The sequence below is a fragment of the Peromyscus eremicus genome, chromosome 12 (genome assembly GCF_949786415.1).
Source record: "Peromyscus eremicus chromosome 12, PerEre_H2_v1, whole genome shotgun sequence".
In the NCBI taxonomy this organism is placed as follows: domain Eukaryota; kingdom Metazoa; phylum Chordata; class Mammalia; order Rodentia; family Cricetidae; genus Peromyscus; species Peromyscus eremicus.
The window spans coordinates 9361200-9379908 of record NC_081428.1 but is presented as its reverse complement, the minus strand read 5'-3'; the positions used below and the strand labels follow the sequence as shown (position 1 = coordinate 9379908).

The following is an 18709-nucleotide window of genomic DNA, read 5'->3' as shown; positions in this document are numbered from 1 at the left end:
AGTAGAGTTTCTTAAGTATTAAATAAACTAAATACAGAATGAGGCAGAGTCTTGAAAATAGAAACAACATTTCACATGAAAGCCTTATGATTTGACCATGGGATCCTAACACATGAGCACAATTATCTCAAGCTATGCAGCTTTGTTTATCCAGTAAACCATAGTGGAAGCATGTTTGACATTTTAATACCTGTGGTTTTCCCCAACAAACACCCAGGTGTATAAAAGGCCCTTGGTAGATGGTGACATCCAGACACAAGAAACCTACTGCTTATCTTCTCTGAACAGTCCACTCCTGACACCATGTGTTACTATGGCGGATACTATGGAGGCCTGGGCTATGGCTATGGTGGCCTAGGCTATGGCTATGGCTGTGGCTATGGCTGTGGCTATCGCTGTGGCTATGGTGGCTGTGGTGGCTATGGTTATGGCTGCTGCTGCCCACTGTGCTGTAGAAGATACTGGTCTTATGGCTTCTACTGAAGGGTTTATGCATCTTCCTTGACTTTTTGCCTGCCTAAAGTATTTTCACACCAATACTTTAAAAACATCTTCTAAAATTCTAACTTCACACCAGAATATCTGAAATAAAACTGAAGTACAACACGGTCATCTAATTACTCATCTTAAGTTGGACTGTGATTTATGTTTATGTTATCTTCATAATACTCTCTAAAATATTTTCATGTTTGACTCTCAATTTTTGTGTAAAATCATGTATATTATCAGATAACTAAATGATTAAATAGTACAAATCAATTTCTGCAGGTTTTCTGCTTTTGATCGATTTGGTCACATGTGGGGGTGGTTGTGGAAAGTGGGGGGAAGTGAAGGAAAGAAAGATGGAGAAGAAAACAGAAGGTAACTAAGGATGGAGCAGAGGACAGTAAAGAGAGAGAAACTTATCCTTTCAGCAGCCATCTACGGATGGACATTTGGTTGTTTATATAACTTGACTATTGTAAACAATGTGCAAATAACCCTGGTAGTGTACATTTTTCTCAGAATTCCAGTGATTTTTATCTAACTACAGTAGCAGTAAAATGGCTAGTAGCTTCTCTGTCACTTCACTCTAAGTTTGCAAGCATACCACGTGCTATTTTCTGTCATGACTGCACCATGATACATTTTCACCAGCAATCGAGAAGAGTTCCCTCTTCTCAATATGCTCTGTACCATTCATCTTCCTTATTTTTAATATTAAGTATCTAACAGTTGTGAGGTACAATCTCACCTTGATCTTGATTTGTATCTCTGTGCTATTAGTGAAGTAGAACATTATTGTGTGTGTTTGTCCAATTGTATCTTTTCTTTGAAAAATGCCTGTTCTAATTCTTTGCTCATTTTAGCATTAGTGTATATTCTTTGGGATGTTTAGCTTGCTTGTGCATATCATCCCCTCAAAAAAATTTTGTGTATTAATCCCATCTGATGTATTTGTTTTCTTCATTTGTATGGATCACCTTCTTATATAGGTGCTTATTTTGTTAAATAAAACTTTCTTAGTTGAATGCATGAAGTTATGTACTTTAATGGTTTATATTTTCATGTTTGTAACATCAGTATGTGTGCTTTACATGTGTTTGTGTGCATGTGTGTGTGTGCAGGTGCATATGCATGTTTGTGTGGAGTTGTGTGTGTGTATTGCTTGTGTGTGCACACAAGTGCATGTGTACGAGTATGCCAGTGTGGGAGGCTTCCACATGGAGGTCTTCTGTCTTTCTCCATTGTTCTCCACCTTACATATTTAGGTAGTCATTAGAGCTAGTGTTTGGCATTCCGGTTAGTCTGCCTTTCTGTCTTGCTCTATTTGATCTGCTGTGTTTACAGATGGACTTCTGTGCTCAGTTGTCTTTTAAGAATTCTATACTGGGTCTCATACTGTGATTTCATAGGCATTAGTCATTTAAATGTTGAATTGGTTTATGAGATAAACCTTGTAACATTTGTCCTTTAAAAACATTTTAGTGTTAAAATGTTTTCTAACTTAAAATATTTGTATTACTCCCACAAATTATGTGCCACCATTGCCCTAGCATATTTTGCAGACAGGATGATTGTAATTCAATGTTTTTGTGGCTAGATTGGTGTTTATGTCTCTCTTTTGGTAGCCTTCAGAGTATCTTCCTGTGTCCAAGGCACTAGAACATAAAGTTGAAGGCTCCATGTAGGTACCTGCTCCACTTCTCCATATTCAGTGGTTTGGGTGCCTGTTGTCCTCAGCAATGGGGTCTAACTGTCAGTATGTGGAGAACAATCCACTGTCTTAGCAACAGCATTAGTTGTTTAGGACATTTCCACGGGATCCCTTGGCCAACAATTCAACTGAATGAAACTCAGTCCCACTACTGGAAGCCTCATTTGGTGACAAGAGATGTCCAGTTGAAACTCTGTATCCTCATTATTAGGAGACCTCATTAGGATCACCTTCATATATTTTACAAAGTTTCCACCGCACTAGGTTTCCATATCATCTCACAAATGCCCCTCAATTACAGCTGTATCCCCTGGAATTCACTCCCTCTACCCTATTTCTCCTACACTCCCTGCCTGATACTGCCCTGCCTGTCCCCACATATCCAGTCCACCCATAAGATTTATTCTATTCCCCCCTCCCAGAGAGATCCATGTATCCCCCAGTGGCACTTCCTCTATGCCTGGATTGATGTATTGTAGCTTGGTTTTCATTTACTTAACAACCAATATCTGCTAATAAGCAAATACATATCATATTTATCTTCCCGGATCTGGGTTACCTCAGTTTTGTCTGATTTGACTTAAGGCACACTCTATGATACATACTCAATATGGCTTGGGTAACCAAGAAATAAGAGTAGATAGTTTAGAGACATAGGGTAAAACCAAACACTAATATATATATATATATATATATATATATATATATATATATATATATATATATATATATATATAGCTATACTTATATCTTAGTTAGGGTTTCTGTTGCTGTTGACCAAGGCAATGCTTATAAGGAAAACATTGAATTGGTCTGGTTTGCTTACAGTTTCAGAGGTTCAGTTCATTATCATCATGGTGGGGAGCATGGTGGCATGCAGACAGACATGGTGCTGGCTACATCTTGACCAGAAGGCAACAGGAGGTGGACTGAGGCATATATGAGACTTCAAAGCCCACCCCACAGTGGCATACTTCCTCCAACAAGGCCATACCCACTCCAACAAAGCCATACATACATCCTAATAGTACCGCTCCCTATGAGCTTATGGGGCCAATTACATTCAAACTACCACAACTCATAAATCAGTACCTTATCTAATCATCATCAGACAGACTTCCTCTGGCAGCAGATTGGAACAGAGGCAGAGACTCACAGCCAGACATTACATGAAGAGAATGTCCAAATGGAATGTCTCCATAAAATCCCTCCTCTGAGAGAGCTCAAGGAATCCCAGGGAAGAGGAAGCAGAAAGAGTGTAAGAACCAGATCTGATGGAGGACAACTGGAAACCAAGTCCCTCTGAATCAGCTAAGCAAGGTGCATATGAACTCACAAAGACTAAAGCAGCAAGGAGAGGGCCTACGCATGTCTGCACCAGGTCCTCTGCATATGTATGACAGCTTTTAGCTTAGTGTTTTCATGAGACTCCTGAGTGTGAAAATAAGTCAGTCACTGATGCTTTTGCCTGCTCTAGGGACTCTTTTCCTCCTGTTGTGTTGCCACATCTGATATCAACATAATGGTCATTGCTTTATCTTATTATATTTTATTTTGTTGTGTTTGGGTGTTACCTGTTGGAAGTCTGCTCTTTCCTAATAACAGACAAACATGGAATGGGTCTGGAAGAATGGGAGGTGAGCAGGAATTGGGAAGAGTAGAGAGAGTAAAACTACAATCCTGATATATTGTGTAAGAAAAGAATATTTTCAATAAAAGGAAAAATAATGGAAATATTTGTACTAGTTGACAATCACATACAATGAATTTTGAAAATATTCACACCCTCACTTCCTAATCTTCCCATTGCTCTTACTACCCAACTTTGAGATTTCAACTTTTCTTCTAATCCCCCACCATGGACTCCAGTTTGTGCTGCCCAGCTTGTCTTACACTGGGTTCTGCTTTGGTGTGTGGTCAGCCTACCAGAGGTTGTATCAGTAACAAAAACTGACCTTTCAGCAGTCATGTTAGCAAATGCTAAATGCTCCTCAGCTAGTAATGGTTGACCTCCTTTCTCCGTTCATGCTAGGATTTGTTTCTGGTTGGAGCTTTCTCAGGTCTTATCCATATTGTCACAGTCACTATGGATTCAAGTGTCTATCTGCTCTGTTGTGTCCCTTGAAGTCCTTCACCACCTCTGACTCTTCCTGTATTCCTGTCCCCTCTTCTACAAAGAGGGGAGTGTGAGTGTGATATGGATTTCCAACTTAGAACTCAGAACTCCATTTTCTTTTATCTGGACACTAACCAACTGGGAGGCATCCTCCTTGTTTACTGCCATTTAAGGCAAAAAAGCTTCTCTGGTGGGGGTTAACGGATATACTGTTCTATTGGTATAACAACAAGTCATTAGTGATTTTAATATGTCCATTTAATAGAATAATTAGCATCGGTTCTCCCCTGGGGCCTGTAAATCTGTGGCTTTTTATTTTTTATTCGAATTTTATTCTTTCTGTATGTGTTGGATTGGGGGATATGCACATGCCACATCATGAACCTGGAAGGCATTGGAAAAAATTTGAGACTGAATTTTTTTCCTTCTACTGTATGGAATGCTCAGATCAAACTCAGATCCTCAGGCATAATGGAGGTGCCTTTACCTACAGAGCCATCTCACAAGCTCAGCATTTGTTTTTCTCAGTTTGGCTCATTTTTTTAACGTAATTATCAGTAGCATCCATTTTTGGTGAAGGAAATTTGAATAAGAAACTAGGATAGAGAATGACATACCCTGTTCACGGATTGGCAGAATTGATAACATGGGGATGGCTGTTTGCTGAAGCAACACACAGATTTCATGCAATCTTCTTCAAGATTCTAATTACATTCTTAACAGAACTAGACAACACAATTCTAAATGTCATATGAAGGCATAAGTAGCCAAAATAGAACAAAGCAGAAAGGAAGAAGCTGGACCTGTCATGAGACCTGATCTCAAATTATAACAAAGAGCCATAGTAATAAAAACTAAAGGACAATAGCACAAAAACAGACATACAAAAATTTAAAAGAACATGTAAGAATAGAATACATCCAGAATAAAACCAAAATACATTTATGTAGACATTAACCGTCATCATGTTACCAATAAGACAACCAATAACCTGATCATTCTTCATTAGGAAGATGTGGGAAATAAATTCCTCCAGATAGAATTTCTCTATAATAACAAAGCAAACAAAAAAAAAGGAAAACACAAAGACCTTTTACTTGTGGAGTATTACAAAACAAACAGAAATAAAAAAGAGAGAGCGCTACTTCAGTGATTGCTATAGAAGTACAGAAGAGTTTCATAAGTATTAAATAAACTAAATACAGAATGAGGCAGAGCCTTGAAAACAGTACCAGAATTTCGTGTTAGAATCCCAAGATTTGACCATGGGATTCTGACATAGGAGCACAATTATCTCAAGTTATGCAGCTTTGTTAGTCCAGTCAACCATGGCATGTTGATGTTTTCTGAAGCATAGTGGAGACTTGTATGACATTATAATACCTGTGGTTTTCCCCACCAAACACCCAAGTGTATAAAAGGTCCTTGGCAGATGATGAAATCGAGACTCAAGCATCCTTCTTCTGGTCTTTCTCTGAACAGTCCACTCCTAACACCATGTGTTACTATGGCAGCTACTGTGGAGGCCTGAGCTACGGCTATGGTGGCCTAGGTTATGGCTATGGATGTGGCTATGGCTGTGGCTATGGTGGTTATGGTGGCTATGGTTATGGCTGCTGCTGCCCACTGTGCTGTAGAAGGTACTGGTCCTATAGCTTCTACTGAGGAGTTTCTGCAGCTGCCCAGATTGTTGACTGTCACATATTGTCTTAATAGAAGTATCCTTGAGTCTCTTCACATGAGGATTTCTTGAACATCTTCATAATTTTCAACTTTATACTAAACTGAATAAAGTTGTTTATTCTTACTCAGAATAACGAGTTATCTGAGAAAACTCAACAATGCATGACCATCTTATTTGTCATTTTCATTTGGATTCTGTGACAGCCTGCAGACAATTTTATTAGTGTCTTTTTAAGGATCTGTGAAATGTGATCAAGTGTGAACTCTCTACTTTTTATTAAGCTGTATATATTAACATTAAAATGTGTTTCATTGTAGATTTTGCCTTTGTCTAGTTTTATTAAAGAGTCTCTCAGTTTGTCACATGATTTTATGTATTTCTGTGTGATTTTTCAGATGTGTAGGGTTTTTTAAACAATACATGGCAGGAGGGAGGGAAGCAGAGAGAGATAGAGGGAAAGAAATTTTATTAAATTTGGCTCCCTAAAATCAATAGGGAAATACACTATTTCTTACTAACAGCTGATTACAAATGTTTTCTCTCTTGGCATTCCCTAGTTGCCTGTAGTTCTTTGTATAGGGTCGAGACCTCATGAGCTTCCGCCTTCTACATTAACACGTCTATTGGCACTGTCCTTGTCCAACTCATATTTAGACAGTGACCTTGGTGAGCGTTTATGGGTGTAGATTCTGAGATTTCTAGGAGACATAATCTCACAGTGAAGTCCCTGTCCCCTGGATTTTATAATCTTTCCTCTCCTCCTTTTGCAATGATTCCTAAGCCTCGGGTGCATGAATTGGTATATATAGACTCATATATAGGGATATGCAGATGTATATGTGTGTGCGTATCCCTGTGTAAGTAATTTTCTCCAAAATAAAAATCATTTCTATTTTTAATGTATCTGTGCCCCACAATTGAGCTGGTAAGACTAAAGGTAATGAAATACTGGTATAAATGAAATACATGGTATAAAACATGAGAAACTAAGGGACCACTATTCTGGAGAACATTATGGAAAATAAAAATGGGTTTTCTTTGCACTTTGTTTTCCAGAACTATCAAACCACATTTGTAGAAATAAGTGAACACGTCTGGGGCAACACTATGCTAGGAATACAGAGATGAGCACAAAGCTTTGATACTCTAGGGTTGTTATTTTTCACTTCAGACATTTCCAGGACTAGTTTCCTATGAGACAAAATTGAATTACTTAAAAATTAGAAAAAATTCCCATATCAATGTAGGGAGAAAATAATTAACAAAATTCAAAATCTACTAAGAGACATAATCTTTAATTTAAAAAGACAAGGGACTATCTACTATAGACTGGGAAATGGAGACAGATCTTTGCTGGAATATTAGCAATTTTCTTTTGTTTTAGCTTTTGCTGTATTTAGGGCAATATTCTTTGTCCATACCACTCCCTCCTCTCTCTCTCTCTCTCTCTCTCTCTCTCTCTCTCTCTCTCTCTCTCTCTCTCTCTCTGTGTGTGTGTGTGTGTGTGTGTGTGTGTGTATGTGTGTGTGTGTGTGTGCGTGTGTATGGTGTTTTTGTTCTGTATCATCCATAATTTAAATTCAAAATGTTGAACTTGTACAACCCTACAGAAACATACAAAAGAAAGAGCAGATTTTATAAGCTAAGAGAAATATCAGCCACAGATTGGAGTTTTCAGGTTAGCAATTTCAAATTCGTTATGCAGAGAAGCAAGAAACTTTCCAAAGTCTGTGTGAAAATTGTGGAAATTCACCAAAAAAACAAATTTGGGTTCAAAATCATTAAAACAAGTGAATAGTAAAGTTAGTAACTCAATAAACTGAGCTAAATTAATAAACTTAAACTTTAGCAGATTAATTAAGTTGAAGTAAAATGATTTCAAAATGGGATGCAAAATACTGAAGACAGCATAAAGGAACTCTCAGCCCCCGTGGATGAGAAAAACATGTGCAATCACAACACACCAAGCGACAAAGACATGCAATGGAGCCATTTGTTTAAACACTTTATATTTTTATATTTTTTTCAAAAGATTGTCTATGCATGGTCCAAAGAGAAATCTTATGCAAGCATAATATACTCACTGAAGATTAAATTTAAACCCCAAATCTTAATTTCGCCAGACAAAACAAAGTTGTTACCTGATAAGAGCGAGGAAGAGGTGGTGATAGATACAGCAGCAGATGCAAAGGGAGCTGGGAGAAGACATGATGAGGTTTTCAGGGTGAATTATAAATAAATGTCCGTCTAGAGTGCCTTATAATCAAAAGTGTTCATATAATAAAAATAAATACGTTAATAAAATATAACCAAAGAAATAATAAAGATAAAAATAAAAGCTTCCAGCATATTGCAAAAAAAGTGGTTTGCCAACTGTTTTGGTAAGAAAAAAAAATGGTATAGCTTTTTTAGGTAAAGTAAAGAGATCCAGTGAAGAATATGAAGAGTTACACACACACAAATTAATTTTTAGAAATATGTAAATATTAATTTTACATGAAATGTAATGAAAACATTTTTGAGACAAGTATTTAAAAGTGGTATATATGTCAAGCACACAAGAAAGAATATAGTATAATGGTAGCTTGTGTCAAGGTCATGAACTTACTAGAATAAAAGACATATAATAATACATCTTACCAGGCTGCAACAAGTCTGTAAGTCTGGAAAAGTCAAAAAGTACAAAACATAAAGTTCAGTGACGATGGGAAACTGAAGTCAGGAAATCCCGCCCTCTCTTTGTCCCACAGCATTCTGAGTCTAGGTTTATATCAACTTGCAAGCCTATTTTGATAGGCCCAAGAGAGAACCCACACTTTCCATAAAGTGATACAGAGCCCATAGTTTCGATTCTGTGGGCCTTGTAGTCTGTCTTCCATATTTAATTCCACCACCATAGTGTGAACAGCTATATGTGACACAGGAATGAATAGCTTGGATATTTTCTCATATAATGCTTTCCCATTTCAGTGTTCCTTTTTTCAGTTGCTTTTGTGTATTTACTTTGCATAAGAAACAAAAATATTATGCCCTTAGTCTACTGTTCTTTTAAATTTTTTTCATTAAGGTAAGTATTAGCAAATGCCTATTTAAATCTTCCACTGATTTGAAATTCCTTGAGAATTTATTGTCATTTTTCATCCCCATCATCCTCTCATCCCTCTCCCTATGACTCCCTTCTCCCCGACCTGTTCCTCTGCTTCCACGAGACTCTTTTTCTTTAACCCACAGGGGGGAATTGGGGTTGCTGGCACCAGCTTCCATGGAGGTTTATTTACTAGAGGCTGGGCAGTCTTTTAGTGGCTCCATCACTGAAGAAAATGACAACCTCTTTCCTATCAACCATTAACTGCCCATAATCCTTGATAGAGGATGGGTTCTCAGAAGCTCCATCCACATCTCTGGGCTGAATCTTGTGCAGGTCTTGTGCAAGTAACCACAGCTGTTTTGTATTTATTAGTAAAATGGCTTTGTCACATGGTCATGGCATAGCTCTCTTCCCCAGATGGGTCTTGCATTCTTTCCAGTCTCTCTTTAGCAGTGTTCCCAGAGCTCTGTAGATAGACATTAGGATTTATCATTTAGTATTGATTACTCAACATTTGTTTTCAGTAGATTGGCCAATCATGAGTCTGCATTAATTGCTGCCCAGTGGAAGAAAAAAAAAAAAAACTTCCCTGAGGAAGGCTGAAAGCAATGCACAGTATGTCCATTTAGGAAAGTGACAGTAGTATCTAGAGTCCATTGATTATCTTTCATTTATGTAAGAGAGTTCCCTTTTCATTCTGGAATTATGAAATGTATGTGTTTCAGTTAGTCTATGTGTTCTTGACAGCTTCACAACAAAACAGTATGGTTTTATTTGTCACTTTTTTCTGATTTGTTCTTAGAGCTTTATCGCTGCCTGGGGAAACAGCCTCCAGACAGCTCAAGACTCAAGGGGTTAAAGATAAGACTTTCTTATCTGAGGGGGTTAGAGAAAAAGACACTCATACACTCTCTTGATGGTTTCCTTCAGATCTTTTCTTTATTCTTGTTTTGCTTTCTCTGTTCTTTATTTTCCTGATGATTTCCTTCTCTCATTCTTGATGTTTCCCTTCTCTCATCCTTGATGTTTTCCTTCTAGCCCATTTTAACTCTAACTCTCTCTTTCTTTTTCTTACAGCTTATATACCACAGCAAAATCTTTCAGGCAATATAAAAATTACAGTGTGATTGCATTCTGTTTTTCAAGTGCATGATTACAATGACTACAAAACAAAAAGTAAAAGACAGCACACTTTTCACATCCCTTCCATGAGTAAACATTTTATGTATTACAGATGACAAAGAAATTATCCCAAGAACCCACATACATTCATACCCAAGCAACTTGATATAGATTAGCCATGTGGACAAGCAAGGAATTCTTCTCAGCCAGGTCTTTTACTGGTAGGCTCCATTTTGCAATTACAAAAAAGTGCCAATTACTTTATTACTTATCTTGAAAGGTAATCTTATAAGGAATTTTAAAGAAATCACAAACCTAAAGTTTTATATATGAAAAATAATCCTTAGCTCTACTTTAAATCTTTGGGGTGCATACCCACTTATCCATAGTTCCTTATATCAAGAGATTGAGGGCAAAAATGGGCACAAGGAATTAACCATCACCTTTGGCCATCAACTAATCCTAGCAAGAAATGTGCATCAGCTAATAGTAATTGGGCTGCTTTGTTCTTGTTCCCTGACCTTAAAGAGTTCTGCATATTCAACTATGTGCCTTTCTAAAACTTTATATTATCTTCTTGGGTTTTTCACCTCAAAGTTATTTGGCAAAAACATTTTAGTCTAACTTTAAGTTGTTTTCAAAGTTTTTTTCCATCTGTGATGCACTCTGAAACCTATGAACACATCTCCCAACATTTAGGTTAAAAAAAATTAAAGCTAGCTGGGCTACCAGGACTCAATTGTTTTTCTTAATCATTAACCTAAGCCACAGTATATATGGCTCCTCAATAGAAACTCATGTGTTGTAGCAGTGTGATACTTTCTTATTTATATTTTTAATCATAAAAACTTTATTTAAATTAACATTATTATTATTATTATTATTATTATCATTTAGATATTACAGCTTAGGAAGAAATCATCTTCATAATAATCCATAGGTAAAAATACTCAGTAGAACAAGATGTTTCCATGAGATAAACATACTACATACAGGCAGTGGGGATCTCCCCACACCCATTCACACCATGCCAGGTATCAGAGAAAGATAGCAGCAGGAAATATGTACAGGGACAGCAGAAGCAAAGGACATTCTGGGGTCTGAGGTCTTGGGAGCCTTGCCTCTATCCAAGATTCAACCAACAGGGAATTTCTTCTTGGTAGGCTGACAACCTGAAGTCAATTGCCACCTGCTGCTCCTCTGACATGGCCACCAGCAGAGCTTCTTATATTATTAAGAAATTGTTAACTAGTTTGTGGTTATCAACGTAGTTTCTATACTTTGCTAAGAGTTTTCTTAACCTTTTACAATGATATCTATAATCCATTTTAATAATTTTTATGTGATTTAATGTAAAGGTAACTTTTTTACACATGATTAACCAATCAACCTTATACTATATACTTAAAAGAGAATCATATCCACACAAACTTTAATTTCACATTTCTATTGTATTTTTCTTACTCTTGAGTGCAACCATGCATCCATTTCCATAGAGGATCAATTTAAGGACCATCTACATATATAACAAAATCCATGAGCCTTCAATACTTTAAATAGAGTCACATAGCATGTAATCTACACACATACTTTAAAACTTTCATAGTTTACTTCTAACATCTAATGCAATATAAATGCTGTTCACAAGTGTGGTATTACGTTATTTAGCAAATAATGACAAGAAAGGCATGTACATGTTCACTAATTAAGGGTATTTTTCCCAGAATATTTTTAATTTCAAGATGATTGAATCCATGAAGCTATATGTGGTTTCCACAAAAAGTAGACTACATACATAAAAAATATTTGTATTTTGATGTGAACATTTCTATCCACACTGACAATTTTTAATATAACATATCTTTAGCACCACTTACTCTCAAAACTTTCATAATTTCTGCAATGCTCTTTGTCTTTGATCCTCCTAAAGACAATTTCTCACTGAGTTTGAAACATTCAAGGCTGTCTTTTATTATTGTGAGAGATGAGTTTATCTCAGCTTGTGCCCAATTTTATAACAGCTCATGTATTCTGGAAGAGGTTTCTTCTAATTTGATCTTTGTCTGGCTTTGGGTTTTGTCTTTCACTCTCATCCTTTTGTTAAATTCATTAACTGCAGTTAAGTTTTCTACATCTTTCTTATTTTTAATCCCCTTAGCTCATTCTTTCAATTGTAAGATACATGTTTTATTTTGTCCCATTATAATTATGGCCATTATTTTGCTCAGTTATATTTCATTTATAGAGATTCTTATATTATATGAAATAAAAGTTGCTTAGGTTTTACTAAAGGAATGTTCCCTATATGGTTATAATGATTTATTATTTATTTCAAGCCACTTTTATTACCTAAAATTCTACAATGTTTGATACTAATGTAGCTATACTATTTTCATTTTGCCTAACATTTGTGGTATATAATTCTCCCATGGTTTAGCTTTCAAACATCCTATTACATGATAGTAGAGGTACATCTATTTTAACCACTAAGACATGATAAATTTTACTTTTTTCTGGGTTTGTAATTTCTGTTTCTATTGAGTCATTTAATCCGTTTATATTACTGTTCTATTTGGTATTTTTCCTCCCATTCCTGTGTTTGTACAATATTTACATTTTTTCCCCTTTCTCAGTTTGATTAACTCCTTCAAGTTAATAAAATACTTTGTTCCACTTTTCCTCCATGGATTAGAGAATTATTCATCCTTTTGTTATTCTTGCTCTGCTTCCTTTGAAAATAACGCATAATTTTACTTATTGTATTCCAACATAAATTCCCATTTTGACAACTCATGGTGCAGAACCTTCAAAAAAATTGTATTTGCATATTAGCATATATTTAGTATAATTTCAAGCATGGTGATTTTATGTACATTTAATTATTTAATCTACCTATATGCTGCTTTTTTTTGTTTGTTTGTTTTGTTTTGTTTTTCGAGACAGGGTTTCTCTGTGTAGCTTTGTGCCTTTCCTGGAACTCACTTTGGAGACCAGGCTGGCCTCAAACTCACAGAGATCCGCCTGGCTCTGCCTCCCGAGTGCTGGGATTAAAGGCGTGCGCCACCACCGCCCGGCCTATATGCTACTTATGATGATAATTAAAATGTGTATAACAATATACATTCATATTTTCTCACACAAATGGAAACAGTGTAATATATTCTGTTGTTTCTTGCTCCTCTCATTTTTTTGTGTTTCCAAATGATATAAATTTTCTTCTGCCTAAAGAATTCTCTTTAATGTTCTTCAAGTGCAAACCTTTAGAGGGACATTTTCTCATGCCATTATTTTCAAAGAAGTTGTAAAAATTTTTCTTAGGATGTAATATTTTCACTGGGAACTAATTAAGCACATTAAAAAATGCCATTTTCGTAAGAAAAAATAAAGAAGATTTTGCCACATAATTAACATGTAAGCATTAAATTGCACATAATCTTAAATGTACATCTCTTTCATAATATTCTATGAATATCAATGCTACATTAAAAATTTAAATTGAAATTTCGTGAAAAACAGAATGCATTCGTATTTTTTTAAAGGCAAGGAAGGACTTACTTCAAAGAACAGTAATTTTCTAGCCCACTAGAAGTAAAGAGTGGGAAATGTTTTTCTCCACGGTTTAAAATTATGCTTCTACCCCAGGGAGTGGGAGCATGCAGGAAACCTCAGGGAATGCTCAGGAGAGTAGCCAGCAGTTCACATAGAAATTCACATTTTGACAATGCCATATATGACCCCTCTGCTATCATCTGATAACTTGGCTTTTCCTTCTTATTAACCAATCTTGCTCAATTTTGGTCAAGAGCATACTACTGAAATCATTTCTCTAAAAATACTTCAAAGAAAAGACACTAAGAACTTCAATGCCCAATTCTTGTGATAAAAGAAACATATAGAAAGTAGAGAGTGAAAAAGAAATCTTATTCCATAGGCCTCTCTCATATAAGAAATATGTTTTTTTTTTCATTTGTATTCACATCTCATGGTCCATTATGAGGCCCTGTTCAGATTTCTGAGTTTAGACAGAAATCCCTGTCTAATTGTGACAAAGAAATTAAAGTCATACATAGGTTAGTCTGTAGTAAGACTCCATTCTACTTCTGGAGACACAAAGAATACCTTGTAAAGGACATGAATAAATTACTTGGTTGTGGTGTACATGGCTGAATCAAAAAGCCTCCAAAAAGGAGAATATGTAAGTAAAAATTGAAAAAGTAAAATCAGTTCTGTTTGCTGATGGTCTATAATCAAGTATGCAGAAAACCTTAAGGAGAAAAACAAACTTACAAACCAGTAAGGTGGCAAATCACAGAAACATTTAAAAAAATAAGTAAATCAGTGACATTTGTATGCACTAGCAACATGCTACATGAAAAACAAATTAAGAAAACCCCACTTACACTAGTGATAAAATGACATCATTAGGAATAAAAATAATCCAAAAAGTACAAGACTTCATAGAGAAAACAGTAATGTTAATGAAGGAAATTAACAGGTAAGAGAGAAAAATGGTTCTACATTCATTTATTGGAAGAATTAACATTAGTCTACAGTCTTCAAAATGTGCTATGGAATCTTTATCAAAATCACAAAGATATTATTCACAGAAATACAGAAAAACAATCCTAAAACTCATCCAGAACCCAGAGAAGACCATGAAAGGCAAAATAATTTTGCAAATGATCAATTAAGCCAGAATCATCTAATTGCCTAGTTTTAAAGTATGTTAGAAAGATGTAGTGTCAAAGCCTGGGAAAAAAAACAGGAAGATAGAACTATAAAGCATAATATAGTGCTCCAAAATTTTTCACCATGTATTGCCATCTTTATTTTGACAAGAATGTCACAAACATCCAGTAGTGAAAGGACAAAGGCTTTATTTAATAAGTAGTATTATAAAAACCAAATATCCACATGCAAAAGAATGAAATGGAATCTGTATGTGATATCATATGTAAAAATCAGCTAAAATATAAGACCTAACTGTGGCACTGAAACTAAAAACTACTGTCACAATTGTGGATGAAACTGCTTGGCTGTGGTGTTAGAAATGATGCTTTTATTAAAGCCACAGAAACTCTGGTGACAAAAGCTAAAAATATACTAATGGGATTGTAGCCCACTGAGAAGTTTCTAAATATCAAACAAAATAGCCAAAAGAGTGAAATGATAATAGACATTCTGGAGAAAAAATTTGCAAGCCATTTGGCTGACAATGGGTGATAGCCACAATTGCTACTTCATTACCTATTCCTTTCCACAAACAACCCCAATTTACACTTGGCTGTTGTTCCATCACGCCACATAAAGCTACGTAAATGATCTTCTGCTTGTTCCAGGCCTCTATGGCAATTTCCACTATGTCACTACCCCCTTTACAGTAATCATAATTCTCAAAGAGTTATGTTTAACTGCATCTCACCTTTCTTTGGTCCCTGTAACTTAGTGAATTCCAATATTTCTATTTGAGATCTTATTTCTACGTAAAAATATAGATTTTTAGTATTTCTTAGTGTAGGTCTAATGGACATTTGCCTCTGGGGGAAAAATTGTTTTGTATTAACTTTGGAAAGGTACAGCCAATGAGTATAGAATTACAAGTTGGTGGGATTTTCACCTCCCCAGTAATACCATGAAAGGAATTGTTCATTTTAAAAACAAGAAAAAGAAGCATTGTAATACCAACTACATGATACCACATAACTTGATACATTATATTCATCTACTTTATGCTAAAGTGAAAAAAATGTGTATAATAATCTATCTACGAAAATAAAAGGGTTGTTTGAGCTTATGTTTTTAGGAATCTAGTCCATACTTATTACACTAGCCACTCTTTTGGCAATCATGGTGAGATCATTTAATAGCAAACATTTCTCACTTCATGACCAGGAAATCAAAGAGATAGGAAGACAGAGGACCTAGATCTTGTGATTCCACTCAAGAAGCTGCCTCAAAGATCTGAATACCCATGCTAAGTAGCCTTTCTTATAGTGTCTGCTACCTACCCATAGCACTCTGCGGAAAATACATGCAAATCTTGGCCAAGTGCCAGGCCTGCTATATTCAGGATACTCTTAACTAGAAGGGAAAGGGGAAAGGTAGAAAGGCCTCCGCCTATCTTAGAATAAGACACAAGTTACCATCAGTGCTCCACTGTTGGACAGCATGCTGACAATACTGTGGCCTTCAAATGTACGAAGTCCTCTACCTACCCCAGAGATTCAACTTATACCATTGAGCAAATGTTGGTAAGTACACTAGAAAAATCACTGTGAACACGGTGAAAGAAGTGACAGCATCAGAATAACATAGTCACACTGAAACAGTCACTGCCAGCTCTGTTCTAGGATAAATACTATAAACATGTTAAAATCAGATAAGGAATTTGATAATATTGTAGTTCATTAATATCTCTAGTCATGAACTTGTAAGTTTACATAGAGGTATCGATAAATCCTAGATATATATAGCTGGAGTTTTCTCTCCAGTCCCGCTGATCCCCGGCAGTCCCTTAGCCCACTTATAAAATAAACACACAGGTGCTTATATTATTTAAACTGCTTGGCCATTAGCTCAGACCTATCATTGTCTAGCTCTTACTCTTATATTTAGCCCATTTCTATTAATCTATACTTTGCCACGTGGCTCGTGGCTTACTGGTACCTTACATCTTTCTTGTCCTGGCAGCGGCTGCAGGCAGTCTCCCCCTTCCCTTCCTTTCCCCTCAATTCTCCTCTCTGTTAGTCCCGCCTATACTTCCTGTCTGGCTACTGGCCAATCAGTGTTTTATTTATTAACACATTTGCCCTACAGAGCATCCCACAGCAGATATACATAAACAAAATGATAACAAGGGCATGAGAAGACTGTGCCGCCTATGCAAACTCATCATGAAAGCTAAACTAATAAAAACACAGTGTTTAGTGCTTGTGCATTCACAAATAACAAGGGCACCCTGTTAAAGATATCTTTGGATTATTGGGACCCTAACATAATCCTAAAGGATTCTTAGTTAGGAAGGCTTCTGTATCCCTAACAAACTATTCAGCCTAAATCTTTAAAATGTAAATTTATGTAAGGCATGAGGCTAACGCCAGCCTGTGGTTTACCCTTCTCACCATGGAAAGTATACAAAAGCCATGGGCAGCTGGTGACATTCTAAAAGAGAAAGGTGATAATCTGCTCAGCTGAACCCTTCCACTCTTAGAACCTTGAGCTACCAAAGCAACTAATATAGTGGGCTGGGCTATGACTATGGTTGTCTAGGCTATGACTATGACACAGGTATGGACAAGGCTGTTGCCGCCCACATTGCTGTGGGAGACATTGGTCCTACAGATTCTACTGAGGAACATCTGGAGCTGCTTAGCCAGTAGAACTCTTCCTTCTCTATTTCTCAGTTATCCTACTGTGTTCTTCCTATAAGTGACCTTTTGACCCACACTGAAAATGTATTCTAAGCTATTTCAGTTTCTGAGTTATTACTTTGGCTTCAGCATGCGACAACTAGATTGTCCAAGATCACATGCAACCCCTCACCACTCAGGGACTTGTTTATAGAGTGAATACTGTATTACTTATTCATTTGGTATGTCTTAACAGCTTTGATGTGAAAAAATTGTCATCTTTTCCAGTAAAGCTTGTCTATCATTGCAGAACACTTCATACTTATATTGACTTTTCTCTGTTATTTTATGTGGGTGTTGAGGTGTGTATACTTTTTTCAGAGGTATATGGATGAAACTGAAAATTTAACAGAAATGAACCCACTTATCTAGCGTGGCTGCCAGGTCAGATGACAGTATGAAGAGGCTCCCACCATTGTCAAAGCCAAGAGAGGGAGCTCTATTCAATAGCAATGTAAACTGTAGCATGAATTGTGAGAAGGTCTTATTAATAAAAACAAACCCAAGGCCAGGTATTGGGGTGAATGCTGGAAGATCAGAGAGACAGAACAGGCCACAGCTAACTTCACCTGGCCAACTCCTCAGCTGATCCTTTTTTCTCAGATTGGAAGCCTCTGAGTCCTCATCCAAATGAATTTCAGCTGAACTGTGCTGCTCAAAGCCTAAAAGCTTAATCAGCTCTAGTTCCTGGTCCTCACACCATTATGCATCCTGCCATCACTTCCTGGGATTAAAGGCTCATTTCCCAGGATTAAAGTCGTGTGTCACCATGCCTGGTTGTTTCCAGTGTGGCCTTGAACTCACAGAGATCCAGATGGATCTTTGCCTCCCAAGTGATAGGATTAAAGGTGTGAGTGTCACCATTTTCTGGCCTCTATATCTAGTGGCTGTTCTGTTCTCTGAGCCCAGATAAGTTTATTAGGTTACACAATATTTTAGTGAACACAATACCACCACAGTAAACAGCAAGGCAAGCATGTTCCATCCACCTAGCATGTAGGCTATGCAAAAAAAGTAAACACACAAATTAAATAAGTGATTCTATGGGGAGATTTCTTTTACTTAAAACTATATTAATGAATAAAGTCACCTT

General features: G+C 36.5%; 2 protein-coding genes across 2 annotated transcripts; both read left to right on the top strand.

The window, feature by feature from the left end:
• Positions 1 to 303: 303 nt before the first annotated feature.
• Positions 304 to 483, top strand: LOC131922406 (keratin-associated protein 20-1-like). The gene has a single exon (XM_059277190.1). The coding sequence runs from the start codon at positions 304 to 306 to the stop codon at positions 481 to 483; it is 180 nt and encodes a 59-aa protein (XP_059133173.1).
• Positions 484 to 5810: 5327 nt separating this feature from the next.
• LOC131922411 (keratin-associated protein 20-1-like) lies at positions 5811 to 5978 on the top strand. Its single transcript, XM_059277195.1, has one exon. It carries the CDS (start codon positions 5811 to 5813, stop codon positions 5976 to 5978), a length of 168 nt encoding a protein of 55 aa, XP_059133178.1.
• Positions 5979 to 18709: the final 12731 nt, after the last annotated feature.